Source organism: Gymnoscopelus microlampas (genome assembly GCF_963454915.1).
Source record: "Gymnoscopelus microlampas genome assembly, chromosome: 14".
Taxonomy (NCBI): Eukaryota; Metazoa; Chordata; class Actinopteri; order Myctophiformes; family Myctophidae; genus Gymnoscopelus; species Gymnoscopelus microlampas.
The window spans coordinates 38203243-38221975 of record NC_139951.1 but is presented as its reverse complement, the minus strand read 5'-3'; the positions used below and the strand labels follow the sequence as shown (position 1 = coordinate 38221975).

Sequence of the window (18733 nt, the reverse complement as noted above, 5' to 3'; positions counted from 1 at the left end):
CGGAATTCTAAATGTACTTGAGTAAAAGTATAAAAGTATTGGCATCAAAATGTACTTAAAAGTACCAAAAGTAAAAGTACTCATTATGCAGAATGTCCTATTACAAATCCTATACAAATCTTTTAAAAAATTGCAGATCTACAAGCTTGTAGATCGGCTATTTTCAAATGGCTGAAATATATATAGGGTTGAAGTGGTTAATGTATGTTTTGTAATAATAATCAAAATCTACGAAGTAACTAGTAAGTTACTAAAGTTTTCAAATAATTGTAGTGGAGTAAAAGTACAATATTTGCCTCGGAGATGTATAGTGGAGTAGAAGTAAAAGTATAGACAATTGGAAATACTCCAGTAAAGTAAAAGTACCTCAACATTGTTTACACCACTGCCCTACCCTAACCACCACCCCCCCCCCCCCAAAAGAAAGAAATAGGTGTAATAATGAACCAATGGGCTCAAAGTGTTCAGTGCAGAGGCTCAGAGGCGAGCAGAAAGCCCACTGAGCCTGTGTGCCATGAGGCCACGCTGCACCGCATGATCTCCCCCTTAATTTGTTTTGCCTCAGGTTGATGAAATGTCAAAGCGCCACATAGTTATTTGGTCGTTGTGCGAGTTGCTCCGTGGAATCCCTGTACTCCCGATGACTTAATTCTTTGACGCCTGCGAGGCAAGCCGCTCCAACGCGCTCCGTTAAAAAGAGATGCCAGGTGTTTCAATAATAATACCCAGGTATATCCTGGTGTCTCTAGTGTTCCCACGATTAAATGCATGATTAGATTGCATGATTAAATGCATGATTAGCCTTTGTTCAGTGGTGGAAAAAGTACTAAATTCTTTTACTTACAGTACTGTAAGTAAAAGTATCAATACTGCAATTTAGAATTTAGTATTGGTATCAAAATGTATTTAAAGTACCAACAAAGAAAGTACTCATTATGCAGAAGGTCCCATTTCACAAGTTTTCAAATGTATAAAAGTCCTTTGAAAATAGCCGATCTACAAGCTCACAACGCGTCGCAAAGCGACGCGTTGTGAGCTTGTAGATCGGCTATTTTCAAATTGCCACAGTATATATACAGGTAGGTCTGAAGTGGTTCTGTAATAATAATCAAAATCTACAAAGTAACTTGTAACTACATTTTTCAAATAATTATAGTGGAGTAAAAGTACAATATTTGCCTAAAAAGTATTTGGAAATACTCAAGTAAAGTACAAATACCTCAAAATTGTACTTAAGTACAGTACTGGAGTACATGTACTTAGTTACTTTCCACCACTGCCTTTGTTATTGTTATCTTTGTGCGGTATGACTATGAATTACATGTTGAAACGATACAGTATAGTGTATACTGTATATGGTACATACAGTACTGCTGCTGGCATGCGGAATAATTTGTGTGTGTGTGTGCGCGTGCGTGTGTGTGTGTGTGCTCGCGTGCATGCGTCTATAAGAACGAGAGGGATAGAATAGAGAGAAACCAACAGAGACAGTGGGAGAAAGAGCCCGTATTATGCCAGCATGATCGGGTGTTTGTGTGCTGCATGAGTAAGAGAGAGAGGGAGAGAGGGAGAGAGGGAGAGAGAGGGAGAGGGAGAGAGAGGGAGAGGGAGAGCCAGCAGAGAGCGAGGCACGATGAGAAACAGACAGCGATGATGTGATGAGCTTTGACATACGGGGCATAGTTCCATCTCTGTGTTGCAGCATGCCTGGATGCTGCACACTGAGAAGAGAGTCACTCCGTTTTACTTAAGACTGCTCATTAATGTGTAAATCACTAAGTCCAAACAGGTCTGGGCATCACACACACACACACACACAAGAAGAACAGACACAGAAATGAAGCCGTGATCATGTATTTTTTGACATTTCTGAGTACACCGTGTTGTAAATTATAATTGCTATGCACCCTTATATGTGTGTCTCAGCGTTCAAAACCAGAGTCATGCGGAACTGGCAGCGTTGGTGACAACCAACGGTTTTCACAGCAGTCTTTAGCTTTTTTTTGGGGGGGGGGGAATCCAGGCTCATCTGTCACCGCAAAAAAAAGGTATAAATTGACATGCCTCCTTTTTGGCTGAAGTAAAGCCCTCTGGGGCGCTTTACTGAATTGCAAATGGGTAAAGAAACCTTTAACTCCCCCCCTCCCCCCCCCCCCCCACCCTCCCAGGAAAATAGCAAACTTTACTCCGGTTCCAAAAGTCAGTCCCTGCCCCAGACAGAGTGGGAGGAGATGTAGATGAAAGCAGATCCCGTGGAGCAAAGTGTCAAATGTGCACTACAACCCCAGACAGCCTCTCATATGCCTACAGTGTCTCACTTGTACCCACTCACTCCACAAAACGACTGTGTGGTCTTCTCCTTAGAACCAACATTTGTTTTAAGACTTGAGAAAAAGAAACGACACAAAACTTTTTTTTTTCTTTTTTTTGCTCGAGCCACCTGACATCATTTAAAGAAGAAAATCACTTTTATCTCTTGCTTTTCTCTCAGTCAGTCCGTCCGCCTCATCCGTCTTCCTCTCTCCTCTCTCTCTGTATCGCTCCCGTCCCACCCATCTCCCACCCATCTCTCCCTCCCTCCCCCCCAACACCCCCTCCCTGCATTTTTCCCCCAGTCTGAGGCTTCCATGGACCCTCTGGCTCCGCTCACTGCTGCCTAAGGAGAGCTCTGAGAGAACTTTGTGAACTCCCCGTGTCGGCAGTGGGAAGAGGGGAGAGAGGCAGTTGATGGGATGCAGCCTGTCAGCAGCAGCAACATCAACAGCAGGCTCCTGTGCAGACGACGACCACGCCGGGACCCGACGATGCCCGATGAGATGATGATGACCCCCAGGGCCACAATGAGACACTGCTGGCGCCTCAGCCCCTTCTCCCTCGCTCTCCTGGTGCTGCTGGGGATCCTCTTGGGGCCCGTGGGTCACGGCCACGCCGCAGACGATGAGGATTACTACATACAGGAGCTGCTTTCCAGAGATCTGTACAACCGCGTCGTTCAAGAGCCAGAGGAGCCGCAGCCTCCTGTGGCCTCGGTGTCCCTGGACAGCCAGGAGGGGCCCGTGAAGAAAGCGCCGGCGCCCAAGAGCAAGGCAGTCAGCAGTGAGAAGACGGGTAAAACGCCCTTTAAGCCAGGTAAAGGCACTTTCCACACAGCAAAATCCTCAGTGTTGTTTGTTCAACTGTGAGAGTAAAGTTTTGACCCTTCCGGTCCATTTGAGTTAAATTAACACTGAGGATTGTTGATGTGCAGTGCTGATGAAATGTGTTTCTTTTCACTCCACGTTTCAGCCTTAAGGTCTTGTGTGTACTAAAAGCCTAATCACCCCCTGTGCAATGCTGTACAAAAAGCATAGTCATACAAAAAAGATTGTGTTTCTAGTACTCTAGTCTAAACCATGGGAATCAATCATAAGAGAAATAGTCTGTGACAAGGAAGTTGTGTGTGGGCACAACTTCCAGGTTAATAAAACTCTTACCAGTTGACTGCGATGTCAAATGTATCAAATGCTGTAGCAATAAAGTAAACTTTATTTGTATAGCACTCTTTAAAACAGAGTTACGACACGTTTCACACAGCATCAAATATAAAAACAAAGGAAATATTGTGCTAAAAACAAAAACAAGCATAGAATGATCAAAAGAGTGTGAGAAGCCTAATAAAAGAACAAGAACAGATGACTAATTGTATAGTAAAAGCAAGTCTATAAAAGTAGAACTCAAAGTTCTCACTTAATTTCTCAAGCTATCAAACTTTGAAAGTGTATCGCTAATCCTCAAAGCATTTTGTTTTTTAAAGTAATTCTGCTCATATAACGTTAAATATAGAGATTAATTGGAGAGAAAACGGTTGATTAATCGTTAATGTTTCTGCTGCAGACTAATGGCCATGTCTGTCAACACTGAACGGTAACAGACAGTCAAAAGGAATGCCTGCTGGCATTGTGTATTGTGTTTTTAGTTAGCACTTGCGCAGGCAGATCAGGACACATTTGAAAAATGATTTGAAGAGGATAAAGTTGTTCCAAGTCAAAAGCAAAAAGCAAATCAAAGAACAGCTTTTCATTTCATTAAAAGGCAAGAAGACGACCTACTTTTATCCCCAAAAGTCAACTGACATGCCCCAGACACCCTTCCCGCTACTTGATGAATTGAAATGGAAAATGTAAGACAGAACCCTGGTGTCTAGGAGTTAAGAGGACCAGCTGAATTCAATTCAACCGGTGATGGATGTGAGGAAGAAAAAAAAACAATAATACCGTCCCTCACAGGTAGTCGTATAGCTCACCCCTCCTCATAGACAGCGATCAGAGCCAGAGGGTTCTGTGTGGCCTCCACAGTAATAAGCCTATCCAACTGCCTGCAGCTCAGTGGCGGTAAGGATCGCATTAGCGCAAACCGTGTTGCCGCGGAACACACGTGAGCTCCATAATTCCCCCCCTAAAGACAGCTATAAGGAATGGCAGGAGCCTGTCATGAGCCACGGGGCTTGTGCAGCCAGCATGTGCAATGGCAGGTCTGGAGGCAGGTTTCCCGTCCTGCCCGCTGATTGGCGGTTGTTGCTAACAGGCATGAAGGTAGTAGAGGTTGGTCTGCAAGTTGATGGCAGATAACTTGAAGCAGCTGCAAGGACAGTGACTTAATGGTTCAGGCATCCATCAGCCTCAGGGTCACCTGCTTGCTGCAAGTGTGACTGGAGAAGGAAGACGGTTAATCATCTTCCTTGTCATTGTTGTTGTGAGTTGTTCAAGTACACGCGTCATATTATATCAACAGAAGGGGGATGTTTTAGTCCTGCAGGCCCACTAATCTGCACTGTACCATACTGTATCTTGTACATTCATTTGTATAATGTGAAACCTGGCAACGCTTGGCCAACCCTGACATTTCCAGGTTGGCCTGATTTTGTCAGCATTAACGCCATCCATTATCACGTCGCCGCTGCTCCCGTACAGCACAATCGAAATCCATTAGCTTAAATCACATGCGGCTTTATAAGGCATTGTTCGGGGTGTGTAACCTGCATGCAGAGTAGGTCTGACGATAAGGGCTTTCAGATGTGTAAAAGATTGTTATCGCATGGGGCCTATCATGACCTGACACTCCGTCAAGTAAAAATGCACATTCCTCGCTCCCATATACTGTAGTTCCTCCACACCTCCTGGAAAAACCTTCCACACCTCCCCGGGTTCATGCTGGGTATTTATCGCTTTGAACCCCTCAGGTAGTCGGTTTGATAAATGGGATCAGTTAAAAGTTAACACTAGGTACAAGTGCTGAATGACAACATGTTGGGGTTAGCAGGACACAGGCGTCATCAATATGTCCGTACACGGACGAATGTGTCCGTGGCAAATACTTGGTCTTGTCCGTGGCAGATCCTTCGATTTTCTTTTTTTTTAAACATTATAATGTTCTTATTTTGATCATAAGACCCAATTCAGAATATGACACGTATTTACTACGACACTATGGCATATTAGGAGTCCTAGTACTAGTGGTCCTCAAATGTTTTATTTGCCAGGAGGACCACCTTAACTCTGAGAGTGTACAAATGGAACCAAATGAACCCTTACGGGTCCATTTGGTTCCATTTGTACACTCTCAGAGAGGGCTAGAGGAATATGTGTTTCTGGTAATATTATTGACAGAAATGTCCACCACAACCCAGCATGGCGATGACCCCTGGCAGGACAGCAGTGGAGTTTTGTGTTGTGGTGTGTTGGTTCTGGTCCATGTGAACAATGGCTCTGGGGTTCTGTCTCATTCTCCACGCTGCACTGAAAAGGTCAGTGGACACACGCTGGTCCGGTCAGATGCTGTCCAGCATCTTTAAGACGTAAGGAATGGCTCGGAGAAAAGCAACGTAAATAATGAAGCTTTTGAGAGAAGAGACGACGTCTTCCCTCATCATCCCCTTCATCTCTTCAGGATCCATTTTAGGACCCAGACCTTCCAGTTTAAACATTACAGATCTGTTATTTGGAGTCTTGGATTACAAGGTTGAATCAGCGTTGATGTCCAAAAGCACTGGTTACCAGTGACTGAGTGAATGTGCTTAAATTATAGCCTGCCTAATGCCTATTAAGCCACTTAGCGTGCCAAATGAAATCCATGTTTTGATATGTCTAACCCATATCCTTATCTGGAGTACTAATGTCAGTCATGCCCAAATATGGAGTCCACAATGTGTCAGTTAGCTCCATATATGGAGTTCCTGGTGGTCACTTGTACCCAAATATGGAGTCTGTGACTCACAGTGGTAACCATAACGACTAGGACTCACACATACAGTATTTAGTGAGTAACTATGGCAACCTATCCAACAAATATATATTGATTGATTGATTGAAAACTTTAATCAGAAATGTCAGAACATTTCAAAATACTTTTTCAAATAGTGAAAATAGCAGATCTACAAGCTCACAATGCATCATGGTACAACGCGTTGTGAGCTTGTAGATCAGCTATTTTTGCTATATTTTAAATAGGGATTAAGTGGTTAATTCATCATATATTTTATATAAGTTTGGGTCCTAAGAGTCCCTTCCCAGAAAGGTAATGGAGTTAGAAGTACAATATTTCTATTTGAAATGCAGCAGACTGAAAGTCATGAGCTTGAGAAAGAAAAGAAACTGTCCACTACTGCCTGAATGCAAAGAGGTGAGAAAGCATTGAACTTATTTGAATTATGCACCTCCATGACACAAGTGTCCTTCCCTTTCTGCAGGGAAAACGACAAACAGAAAGGCGGAAAAGAGCAAGAAGGGCGCCCTGAAAAGCCCCAACAGCATTTCAGAAGGCGAGGGGCAGTACGGTGCCGTCAAGGAGGGTGAGTAAACAACCACACCTGGGATAGTCATGATCCCCCTCGTAAAGTTATCTTTCAGCAAAGCTGTCTTCCCCTCCCTCAGAATAATGACAAACACTTTGGAAAAGGGGGTTAAATGCTTATTTTTCCTTGAGAGGAAAATATTGGCAATAACAAAAGATGATGCTCTCAGAAGCGGAGTCGGAGATGAAGCCTTCCGTTTGCCATGGATCGCCGTGTAATTGCCACAGTGTTGCCAGCGGTGCTACGGTAGCCTCCTCTCGGGCTCACTGGGCTGCTGTCGGTGTTTTGAGTCTGTTTTTTACTGCCTCGCACTTCTGGTCCAAGTGAAAGGACAAAACAGACTGAATGAGGACTTGATTTTGAACGTAAGCATCTCTACCTCAAACCTTCCGGGACTGTGATTGAACCCATATACTCAATTTAGTAGCCTATATTTGTATAGTAAAAGAATCGCTGCGTTTAACAACCCAGGAAGGTAAACACACGACGGGGTCTAACAACGGTGTGGCTTCCATGTGGATCTCAGACTTCATGTGACATACAGTACAGTATCTATGACATAATATGTCATAGGATCAGGCTGAAAGGTGCCCATATGGAGTCATATTATGATTCCATATGGGCACCTTTCAGCCTGATCCGACCAACATTGACTGCCATTATAAAATGTAAGTTAAATATGTAAAAAAAAAAACGCATTGAGGAAATACATGCATTGAGGTACTTCCATGGCCTTCAGGCAGCATGCACAAGACATTTGGCACTGATAGGTTCAGCAGTTCGCGAGATTTGACTAGACGCACACACACACGCACACACACAAACACACGCAGGCACACGCGCATGCACTTGGCCCCTAGGAGCCATGCCGTAAAAACACACAAAACAGAGCCATGCCGTAAAAACACACAAAACAGGGAGTGAGGGCCAGTGGTTAATTTATGTCGAGGCTGTTGCAATGCCCAATCTATGCTCTGTTGTACGACAGTATAGCACACTAAAATAGCCACTCTCCAAGCTCACAATTCGTTGCAGATGTGACGCATTATGAGCTTGTAGATTTGCTATTTTGACACCGGCGTACAACAAAGTATAAATTGAGCTTAAGAATGATGCTCGGGCCAGACAGGTGGAAACGATGCCATTTGAATTTGCATTTGGAAGATGATTGGAGATGTTGAGCCCTCTGCTCACAATCTCCAATCATCTTCCAAATGCATGTTGGACGGCACGGCACGGCACGGCACAGCACGGCACAACACAATACAGCACAGCACAGCATGTGCAGTTCTAATAGGCCCAGCAAACATCCAGAATCTGGAGCGCCACGGACCCTACATCATGTTTTTGTGTCAGAAATGATGACTACTGACCTGTTATCTGAATTATGCCGTTTGTTTAATGCCTCCGTACCTTGGGAACAGCTGCTATATCATCTGGACTACACTAGTGGGCTTAAGTTTTATGGTGAAAAAGTGCAGAAGGCCGTAAAACACTTGGACTGGAGTCCACCACAGTGTGTTTTTTTTTGTTCAGGCTTCTTCAAGATTCCAATAAAATGTGCACCCAAGCAGCAAAAACAAAATGCAGTATAAAAAACAAACGGATGTAAATTATTCCATTGACATCCGATTTTGTATATTTCCAAACCGAAATATAAACCAAAATATTTTGAAGCACGGTGGAATTGTCATTTGCCAGCATACAGCAGAACAAGAGCACATTCATTAAAAGATGGACTCAGCCGCAGAAAGGGATTTGCATGTTCACTTTGCCAGTCAACCATAACGCCGTACAGAAGAACACCGTCATAACAAGATGTTTCTATAGAAGGGCCAGCAGTAAGCTCACGTATGGACAGTGCGGTTGCAGGGGATGAGTTGTGGTATATGACAGCACGTCTTCCATGGTTATGACGGTCTGGACCACTGACAAGGGAAATCAGAAAGTTCATAGAGTCTTATACAGGCTTTTTTGATATGCAGCTGTCTGGCCGTGTGTGCTGGGAGCTGCTGTGATTCAGAGCGGAGTCACACTCATTTAGTCAATTATGTGGGCACAGCACTTTGTCCTCGATTCAGAGAGGTTACGCTCTCTTCTCCGACTTCTTTTCCACTCGGCTTGACAAGTTTTCCAGGGCGCCTCCGTCCGTGCGCGAACCGATTGACGTCACGCTCTCGCAGCATAACAACAGTCGAATCAAACGATGCGTCGATATCGATTAGTCGAAGGCCAAAGTGTTCTTGAGATTGGAAGTTGTTTGTTTGCATGTTACGTAAGCATCACAGAGAGTGAAGGAACGGATCATAAAATCTACCATATGACTGTGATGCACCACAAGGGGATGGGAATTAAGAGCTTGTGACACACACAGCCTGACTAATCTTCAATCTCATGTTTTGGATATTGGCCCTCGGCATTGATGTGGTCAGTGGCGGAAAAAGTACTCCATTTTTAAACCTAAGTAAAAGTACTGATACTGCAACGTAGAAATACTCTGTTGATTCAAAATGTACTTGAGTAAAAGTACATACGCATTACCAAAAGTAAAAGTATTCATTAATCGGAAGGTCCCATTTCACAGAGTTTTCAAATGTATGCATACAAATCTTTTGAAAATAGCAGATCTACAGTACAAGCTCACAATGCGTCGCAAAATACCTTGGAATTGTACTTAAGTACAGTGCTTGAGTGCATGTACTTAATTACTTTACACCACTGGTGGCCATGTGGCCTAGTTAGCAACACATGATCGACACTTGTGTATTTGCATAGTACTACATTATTGTCAAAGTCGGATGGTTTTCAGCACCTCCCTGCAGAGAAACTGCATACAGATGGTGATAGAGAGATTTATGGTCGATAGGAAAGCACGCGGCTGTTTACGCCTGTTAACCTTGTTCCTTTCGGACATCTGTGAGAGTCAGGTTGACCCTAATGAGTTGTTTAACACCCCCCCCCCCTTCTCGGGGCCCAGGGGATCGTGTAGAATTCCCCAGGGTAGGGTTAAGGGCTGATCCGAAATATATAGGCTATACAGGGCTTTTCAGCTCAGGGTCACAAGTGGGGCAACACGTGTGGTTTCGTTGCTGTATAGGGTTACTGTAAATATTTTACTAATTGGTCACACAAGCGGCCTTGCGCCTGCTGGCTTATTCATCAAAACTTTTCACACCACAACTTCTCAGTGCGAAGTCTGCCTGGTTGTAGACAGCCCTGCGGTTAATCCGCCAAGCATAAATTAGATCCCGGTTATGGTATGTGGACTTTGGATCGAAGAGAAGATTACCGTGGGTTTTTTCTCTCTCCCTTTTCAACACGTCAATGTACTTGGTCTTTTCTGTTGAAAGGATGATGGACACTTCTCTACACGGCAAAATCCTGCGTGTTAATTTAACTCTCTCTGAGAGTAAAACTATCGCCCTCGTGTCTATATGTTTACACTCACTGCAGGGTTAAACTAGCAATTGGGAATTTGTTGTGTAGAATCCCTCAATCCCCCCCCCCATTTGATGGATAACATCCTGTGGGCCCTATTTTCTCCGGTGCCTTACCCATTATTATCCCTAAACTTCTTTGCCATTTTTTACTATTTTTAGAAACATTTTCAAATAGTTCAAATAGCCAATCTACAAGCTCACCACATGTCAATGTAGAACTATTTGAAAATGTTTTTAAAAATAGTTAAAAATGGCAAAGAAGTTTAGGGTTAATGGGTAAGGCGCCGGCGAAAATGGAGCCCTGTGTCTCAAACGCATAAAACCAACACATTTTTTGTGTTGATTTGTTTATACTGTAGCCTGTACTGTAACCGTTCAACTACAAACTCTGACCCGAGGTCATCAGTCGGGCTGAGTGCCCGCGTCGAGTTGGTCAGAAAGGCGGTTGTCCAGAACCACCGATCCGAATGATACGCCTATATTATTGGCATATATGGAGATCCATTTGTCCGTAACTGGCGAGATGACTGCTATGCCCATATATGGAAATGCCCATATGTGGGACCGGCCGATTTCAAACTGGGTTTACATGTGTATAAAATATAAATACAAGGGATTAAGAACTTACAGTACTGAACTTTGCATTTCTAGAGTCTTCTTTCATCTGAAGCAGTTCATGGTGTTCCTCTGTGGACAGTGACATCTGCAGCACATGCTGCATGGACAAACAGACCCATAATGCCCAGTCGGAAATACTTGCTTTGAAATTCCATAGCTCTGGTCCAGAGAGAAGTCTGCAAACATTATGATCTGACCCAGGGAGCTGCTGGGCTGGCCGGCCAGCCAAGGATCTCACAAGTCAATCATCGCGTTGCCTGTTGTTTAGCCTCTCACCGGGTGATGGTCATTTTAGTGTATAAAAGATGAGCTGATCGCACACAATGAGCTTGGTTTGGTGGTGAACAGCATTTCACTTTTCTGTAATCACTTAATCCATTAAGACCGGGAACGCATCTGTGTCATTTTAGATTTCTTTGGCTATTCAAAAAATAGCAGATCTACAAGCTCATAGCGCGCTATGAGCTTGTAGATCTGCTATTTTGGGGGAAAATCGTGAACATTTGTGTTTTAAAGCGAACATTTTTAACTCCGATCTGTGCTTCTGGGGGGTTGAAAAGTTGGAGCACCACTGATATAGCAACATACTGTTAGGATTTAGAAAACATTTTTAGATATGTATTTGGCCGCGGACCCCATCTCAAAATGTTTCGTTCCAGGGACCCCCAGGAGCAAAGATTTGACTTACAAATGATTGCGTTAAAAATATATATATATTCAGAAGATTTGCACAAATTTTCATGATTTTTCTAAAATAGCCAAAGAAATCTAATAATGACACACAGATTGACACAGAAGTTCCCGGTCTTAATGGGTTAAAGATGGTCAAACAAACTGCACATGGTCTCTAGCGCAAAAATGAAAACATCATGAAGTGATGCACGGGCCTCGCTTCACAGTCCATGACTCCTGGATTCTGTTTTTCAACGCCAGCCCACATCTTTTGCCAAGGCATTTCTGTAGCCTCAACAACGTGCATGGCTGTGTAATTACGCTCAAACAGTAGGTCATTACGGAGAGCGAGCACTGTTGCTAAATCAATAGAAGCATTGTGAGGGTGAAGTGGAAACTGTGGGAGTCCATTCCGTAAGACGTTGTTGCCCTTGACGGGTTTTAGGGCTGTATCACGGATGATGGGCATCATTGTGCATGACTGATCATGGATCTACAGTACAGGACAAAAGCCTTCAGCAAGATGTCAAGGACAAGCTGTCACACTGTAGTCTGTGGTTCTTGGGGTCTGGGAACACCCTCAATCGAGTCCTTGAGGGGGTTCCAGGGGGTGCGATGATTGATAGCAATTGATTGATTCCAAACGGACCCTTAAGGTTTGTAACGCAGAGAGTAGTACAAATTGTACTACTTTGTATCTTTCATGTCGCTGGCTTCCATTGAAAATGAATGGTGACCGACAGCTTTGAAGCGGACAGTGTGAACGTGGCATAATGCTGCAACTGGTTTCAACTGCAGTTACAATGCTATACCAGCCAGTTCGGTGTTATGTTTAACCCCAGACTTTTCCTGGCTCGCCAGGCGCATGTTTGACGTCAACGAGCACAATTCAACAGTGACACGGCAACAGATACGCTGCGTCTCTTTGCAGCTTTGAATCTTTTGTATCGGCCAGTGTGAACGCAGTGTTAATTTTGACAGCACATTTTTATTCATCTGAAATGTTTTACTTTTAGTCTAGTGTTAGTTGACTTAATATCATAAGATTTTATTCGACTAAATCTACAGTTGTTTTAGGCGACAACAATTTATTGTGGTACTGTATGCTTTGATGGTGTCGTAATGCCTGATTTATACGAAAATATGCAGACAATGCTCACAACGCGTCTGCGACAGACATTTTTCGTCATAGTTTTAGTCTACGAAATCACCGCTGGTGTGAACGCAGCGTTTGACCCCACATGCAGCACTGTGCTGCGTAATGCCCCAGGAAATAGCTCCATTTATTAGGGTCCATGGTTTGCTTCTTGGGTGCCAAGTTATGTTATTATAAATTATTATAAATATAGCCGTTTCAACCTGCTCTAAAATAGCTCTCATATATTATACTGTACAGTTTGAAAGCGGTGACAGGTGTGCATATTTGATTTCAGAAATGCAAAAAAAAAAAAAGGAGAGAGCGAAAGAGGCAGCTTCACGGCAAGTGCATTTATCAATGACATGGGTAGCTTTGGCCCGATTTGAAATTTATAGCTGTGTCATGAGAATAAAGCACACAATTACTTTCCATTTGCTTCATTTGGGTCCATGCACCTTTTCTGTTTTGATTTGCCAAGAAAATGAGATGTTTAGCCGTTTGGGAAAGGGAGAGGGGAATGTTGAAATGTGATGCGGGTGACCTGAGGATCTCTTCACATCTCTCTCCATCTCTCTCTCTCTCTGTAGGCTTTGTACTGGCTTTAAGACAGTCTTGTTTGATGCATCTGTTATGACTTAGTTTCACTGGCAAGTTGACAGGTTCTAAATAAAGTGTGAATAGAAACTTTGACACTGATGGATCAGCCATTTTAAAAAATACTAAAAGATTAAAAAAATTCAAAACAATGTCAAAGAAATTGTCTAAAATAACAGATCTACATGTTCACAACATGTCGCATTGTGAGCTTGTAGATATGCTATTTTTTTCATTTATTTACATGTAAGTGATTAAGTGTCCTGGTTGTGCATGAAAGCATATTTCTGTAACCAGTGGCAGACGTTATGAGAAATTACCACACGAATAACAGGTCAATTTGTCCTTCTTCTCAACTAGAATGCCCTCCAATGGGACTGGAGACGTTGAAGATTGACGACTTCCAACTTCATGCCTCGACCACGAAACGATATGGACTTGGAGCACATAGAGGTCGTCTCAACATCCAGGTAAGGTATTATTTTTGTTATCTCAATCAAGTACTGTAAGCAAAACTTAAAAATGACCCCCAATCTTGGCATAGAAAAACTACCATTCCAATGCCTGATTATGTGCTCAAAATGTGCAAACTGATCTATGGAGATGAGGTTGAAAAGTTACAAAAAAAGATGCTTTGCCATGATTTTGGTAATTCTTCAGTTTTTACTCCTCTCTAAACCATTGGTTCTCAAAGTGGGGCCCGGGGACCCCGAGGGGTCCATGGGGGGGTTCCAGGGGGTCCCCAGCAAAAGGTGTTAATATACAGAATCACAATAATTTTAACCACTTTATCCATATTTTATACGTTGGCTATTTAAAAATAGCTGATACAAGCTCACAGCACATTCGTGCCATACTGAGAGCTTGTACATCTGCCATTTTTAAAAATATTTGAAAAATATGAAAACATGTTTTGAAAATGTTTAAACATTTTGATTTTTGAATAAAAGATTTACACAAATCTTATCTTCTGGGGGTCCCTGGCACAAACCATTTTCAGATAGGAGGTCCTCGGCCAAATACATATCAATTTGGGGGTCCTTGACTTGAGAAACACTGCTCAGTACCTGGTGTGGCTAAATGTGCAAATTAATAATTTCTTGACTGTGTCAGTTTCACAGTCGCAAGCTTCTCTGTCAAACAGGCGAATGGGAACACACTGTACTCCTGTTGTATCAGGACCATATACCTCCCATAACATTTAATTACTAACGAATTGTTTTAATAATAATAATCCCCTGATGTGAATGAACTTCAACAACAAGTGTATAGTTAAGAAAATGTGGAACTTCTTGATAATCTACAGTATGTAATCCACGCATTTAAAAAAATAATAATAATAATTGTAGCTAATGCCTTAGATACAACATTGTTCTTGTGAAGACATTTTTACTAATAGGAGTGTTTCAAAAGATCAATAGTTCCATTTAGCAATAGAGACAGACAGGTAGAGAGAGTAATGCTTCTGTGAGACTACAAGTGGGCGGTGAAACAGTGGAATCCAGTACAGGGCTGTTGGATGTGTCTGCATGAATACAGATTTCTAACACTTTGTACAGTTTTTGGAGAAAATAAAAATTGGGATGTATAACAGAAATATCCAGTGATCATTATTTATGAGAACATAGGCCTGTGGCTCACCATCTTTAAGCCCTAGGCATGGATTGGGACAGACAACGAGTTTACACAAAACCTGATGCAAGCATTACACCACAGGCAATGCCACCTGCATATTTAAGACAGCTTGCATGTGAACGAACATAGTCCGAACATAGTCCTCAGACCTTCTGTGTACAAATTGAACCAATAGGATCTATTTGGTTCCATTTGTAGGACCTGTAAAGGTCCATTTTGATTCCTAACTCCTGATTCCTAATTCCTAATAGATGCTATGAATGGAATTAATAATAAACAGCATTAGAAGCATACATGGTAATTCACTGAATGAATCAATAATTGAACTGACTTTGACCTACAGTATAACTATAAAACAGCATAGCTCCCTGGGTTGTGGTGGCGGCAGAGACAGCTTCCCTAGATGGAGCTGCAGTCTACAGGCCACTTTGGCCCTTCTCCTCTTTTCAAGTCGAATCATATCTTTTTGGTCTGAGTTTCAAATCAATGATTTGACATGACAACAGGGACTCACATAATGATGTTAAGCTAACTGCATGGCACAATGTCAGTTGTGATAAAACATTTGAATGATGTGGATCTTGGAATCCACACATGAGAACGTTGTGGGCTCCAATGTGGATCTCAGACTTAATGTGGCCAGACTGTCAGTTAGTTATCTAAGGCGTCAGTCGTCTATGACATATCTATATTCCATCATAAAATGAAAGTTAAATACTTCAAAACGTATAAAACATAATTATGTGAAACTGTTCTTTTGTGGCCGACTGGCAGTGTGCAGAAGAAATCCATTGATTGAAAAGAGAGACAGATACACAGACCGACAGACCAACACACAGACAGACCCTCTTATTGACAGCTAGCCTCCTACAGAGCCTGTAGGAACGCCTAGAGTCAGCGCACTTCAGTGTGGGTGACATGAATATGCTTCAGTTTGTGTCACAGTGTTAACGGGAGGGAGGTAAGCAGAGAGAAAACAACACTGCTGCCATCAAACCGAAGGGCAGATCCCCAAACCTAATAAAGAGGATCAGGCATATGGGAGGAGAAGGAGGTATTTCCTGTTACTGTAGGCTCTGCCTTGAGGACATGAAGCCGAGAGCGATGTCTGGTTCGCCTCAATCGCTACTCCCAATCGGAGCATTATGATTAATGAAACACACACACATGTAATTCACTCAAGAAGTGCAATGCGTTATCGAAAACCAGTGAAACAAAGCCATTGTTGTTCAGTGATTTGTTTACTCCTCTACGAGTACTGAAGGGTGTGTGTGTTTTTGGGTGTGTGTTTTCTGCGGGTGCACATGTGCAGATCGGGGAGCATCGGGGGACAGAGATAATGCACCCCAGTCTTGAGGAAAATTATCTGCAAATCTGGAGGAACACAGGGGGAGCAGATGTGGCTTGTTGAACCAGGCCTGTCTCCAATAGGCTTGGTTTATTTCCATTTCTATGGCGGGTACACTTAAAAATCCTGAGTGTTCATTTAAAACTGCGACGGATCCATTTCTACACTCGGCAAAGTTACATTAACACAGAGGCTTTTGCCGTGTATGATTTCATTCCAGACACCAATGGCATTCTAATAACATTCTGATAATTAGGGACATATAATATGATCAGATGATTCATTTGTCTTTACAAACTTACAGTAAAGGTTGCTGAAGTAGGAGACTTGAGACAAACTATGCACTTTTAAGCCTGATTCATACATAGTTGAACACCTGTATCACACATTGAAAATAACCGATCCATAAGCTCACAATGCATTGCGGTGCGACCCGTTGCGAGCTTGTAGATCGGTTTGACATGCCCTCCCAAGTCACTTCAGCCAGCTGGCAGCCTGGCACACATCATTTCCCCCTTTCCCCATTTTGCGCTGCACTTATCTGATCCTAGGTCAGAATAATCATCACTTTATGCTTTTTGCAGTATGGTTCTTCTCGGATCCACTCAGGCTTTACACATAATGATAAATGGACACGGAACCCGAGGTAATAGAATCTGAATCGACCCAGACCAGTTTGGCCAAAATAAGACAGGGACCCAAACCCGTATGGCTCTCAGGCATTGTTGGGTATTTTCGGTTCGGGTAGACCCGTGAAGACCTCTATATGGATAGCAAGTTACTAGGTGTGCAGTTTGTGAATGAAGCACCAATGTCATCATGCTAACCTGGATATTAGCAGTGTGAGGTGAGCTGTGTGGTTCACTGTGATTGGTCTACTTCTGTGTGGACTGTGATGGTGCAACAGTGTCAGTTGAGCTGTGTAGTTCACCGTGATTGATTGACTATTTTGGGGACATAATGCAGATGTACTGTAGCCCACCTGTTCAATTCTAACCCCTTAGCATTTGGATGTGAATAAGTGAGGGTATACCAAAATGTATTAGGATGTGTCTACAGTAGCTAACAAAAATTGGCATATGATTCTGACTACTGAGATGCAGAGAGGCCTGGTTAGCTCATCAAACATCGAACACCTATACTGTTATTGCAAGCTTAAAACTATCTGCATCATACTTAACTATAACCGTTATAGTTTTAGCACATGAACCACATTATTATCAGACGCATATCAAATCACAAGGATTGAACGTAATACCAGAAAAGTATGTATTACAAAACCATGCGAGTCACCCCTATAAAATGTCCTGATGGCCCCAAAGAAAACAAAACAAAATAATACCCGGGGCTTTGAAACGCAGTTTATGGTACCATTATCGTTGGCACGGTCCTTGGAGCTCATTTGAAATCCCCAAGGGATGTAATGTCCGTACTCACAGTTCCTTTGAAAAACAGAAAGCTGTTGCAACCAGTTTTCCAACTTCTCTGTCCAAGATGAGCATTGCGTTGGAAGAACCCAGTACCGAACCTCTGTCTGTGTGCACATGCACAAATGGACTCTCTGGCGTCAAGTCCTGAGCAACTTGTGTAGCAGCCAGCCTTTGAAGCACACTATCCCGAAAACCATAACACTAAATAAACTAACCTCTAACTATAAATGTCCATATCTCTACAGTTCTCAGATAGCGTCCATACTCACTCAGATTACGGAACTTACAACCAGCTCTTTAAAGGAGACACACCATGAATTTCACTTTTTTTTATTTTTTTTGTATTTTTTTGGCTCCCCAGTGTCTCTTGTACCCCAAAAAATATTTTCTTTTAACATTCAGTCATTCATTCTCATTTCAGAGATTTTCAGAATGGGCGTGTCTGAACAGGCCATCTCAGAATGGCAAGTTTGCTTACCTCACCAAACTTTCTGCCCATGTATTTTGACAGACAGAATTGCTCAGTACCGCAGTACAGCACCCCCCTAGCCAACTGGACGTTTTGGTATTGCAGCTGAAAGTGCTTTATAAGCCTGAGAGAATTGACTTGGGATGAGTATATCTGAGTGTTGATTTAGGCTCAAACCTTTTGAAAATGGTTTGAGGGACATACACCATATGATATTAAATATCAAATATTTTTTTTTAATTCATGGTGTGTCTCCTTTAAGTCTCTCTGTTTTCATCCTCTCTCTCAGTCTGTCTCTCTATCCTTCTAGACCCACCCCCTCTAAGACCCCGCTATAGGTTGGCTATAACAGGTTAACACCTGCTTCCCCAATAAACAACAGAAGGGACCTGAGACGTTCAGGGAATACTGCAATTTTCAATACCTTACCAAACTGTACATTTATAATTTTTAATGCGACACCAGCAATAATTTAACGTGCGCATATTTTGAGATATACAGTATATTTTGCAACTGAAATACATATAAGCAAAATGTAGCAGGGTACTACAGTACATACA

The 18733-nt window shown here is 42.6% G+C and overlaps 2 protein-coding genes across 3 annotated transcripts in view; one reads left to right on the top strand and one right to left on the bottom strand.

The window, feature by feature from the left end:
• The first annotated feature begins 2284 nt into the window (after window positions 1-2284).
• cpxm2 (carboxypeptidase X (M14 family), member 2) overlaps window positions 2285-18733 on the top strand; it is a 50101-nt gene continuing 33652 nt past the window's right edge. Inside the window, exons 1-3 of one of the 2 annotated variants that reach the window (XM_084079242.1) lie at window positions 2285-3108; window positions 6725-6826; window positions 13652-13761. In XM_084079242.1, coding sequence (XP_083935368.1) covers window positions 2733-3108; window positions 6725-6826; window positions 13652-13761 — 588 coding nt within the window. In that variant the 5' untranslated portion in view covers window positions 2285-2732. Of the gene's footprint in view, window positions 3130-6724; window positions 6827-13651; window positions 13762-18733 lie in introns of both variants that reach the window. The other variant, XM_084079241.1, reaches the window with a different exon arrangement.
• LOC311060878 (mitochondrial import receptor subunit TOM5 homolog) lies at window positions 5807-5962 on the bottom strand (the record flags this gene model as incomplete). Its single annotated transcript, XM_084079244.1, has 1 exon — window positions 5807-5962. The coding sequence occupies one exon, from the start codon at window positions 5960-5962 to the stop codon at window positions 5807-5809; it is 156 nt and encodes a 51-aa protein (XP_083935370.1).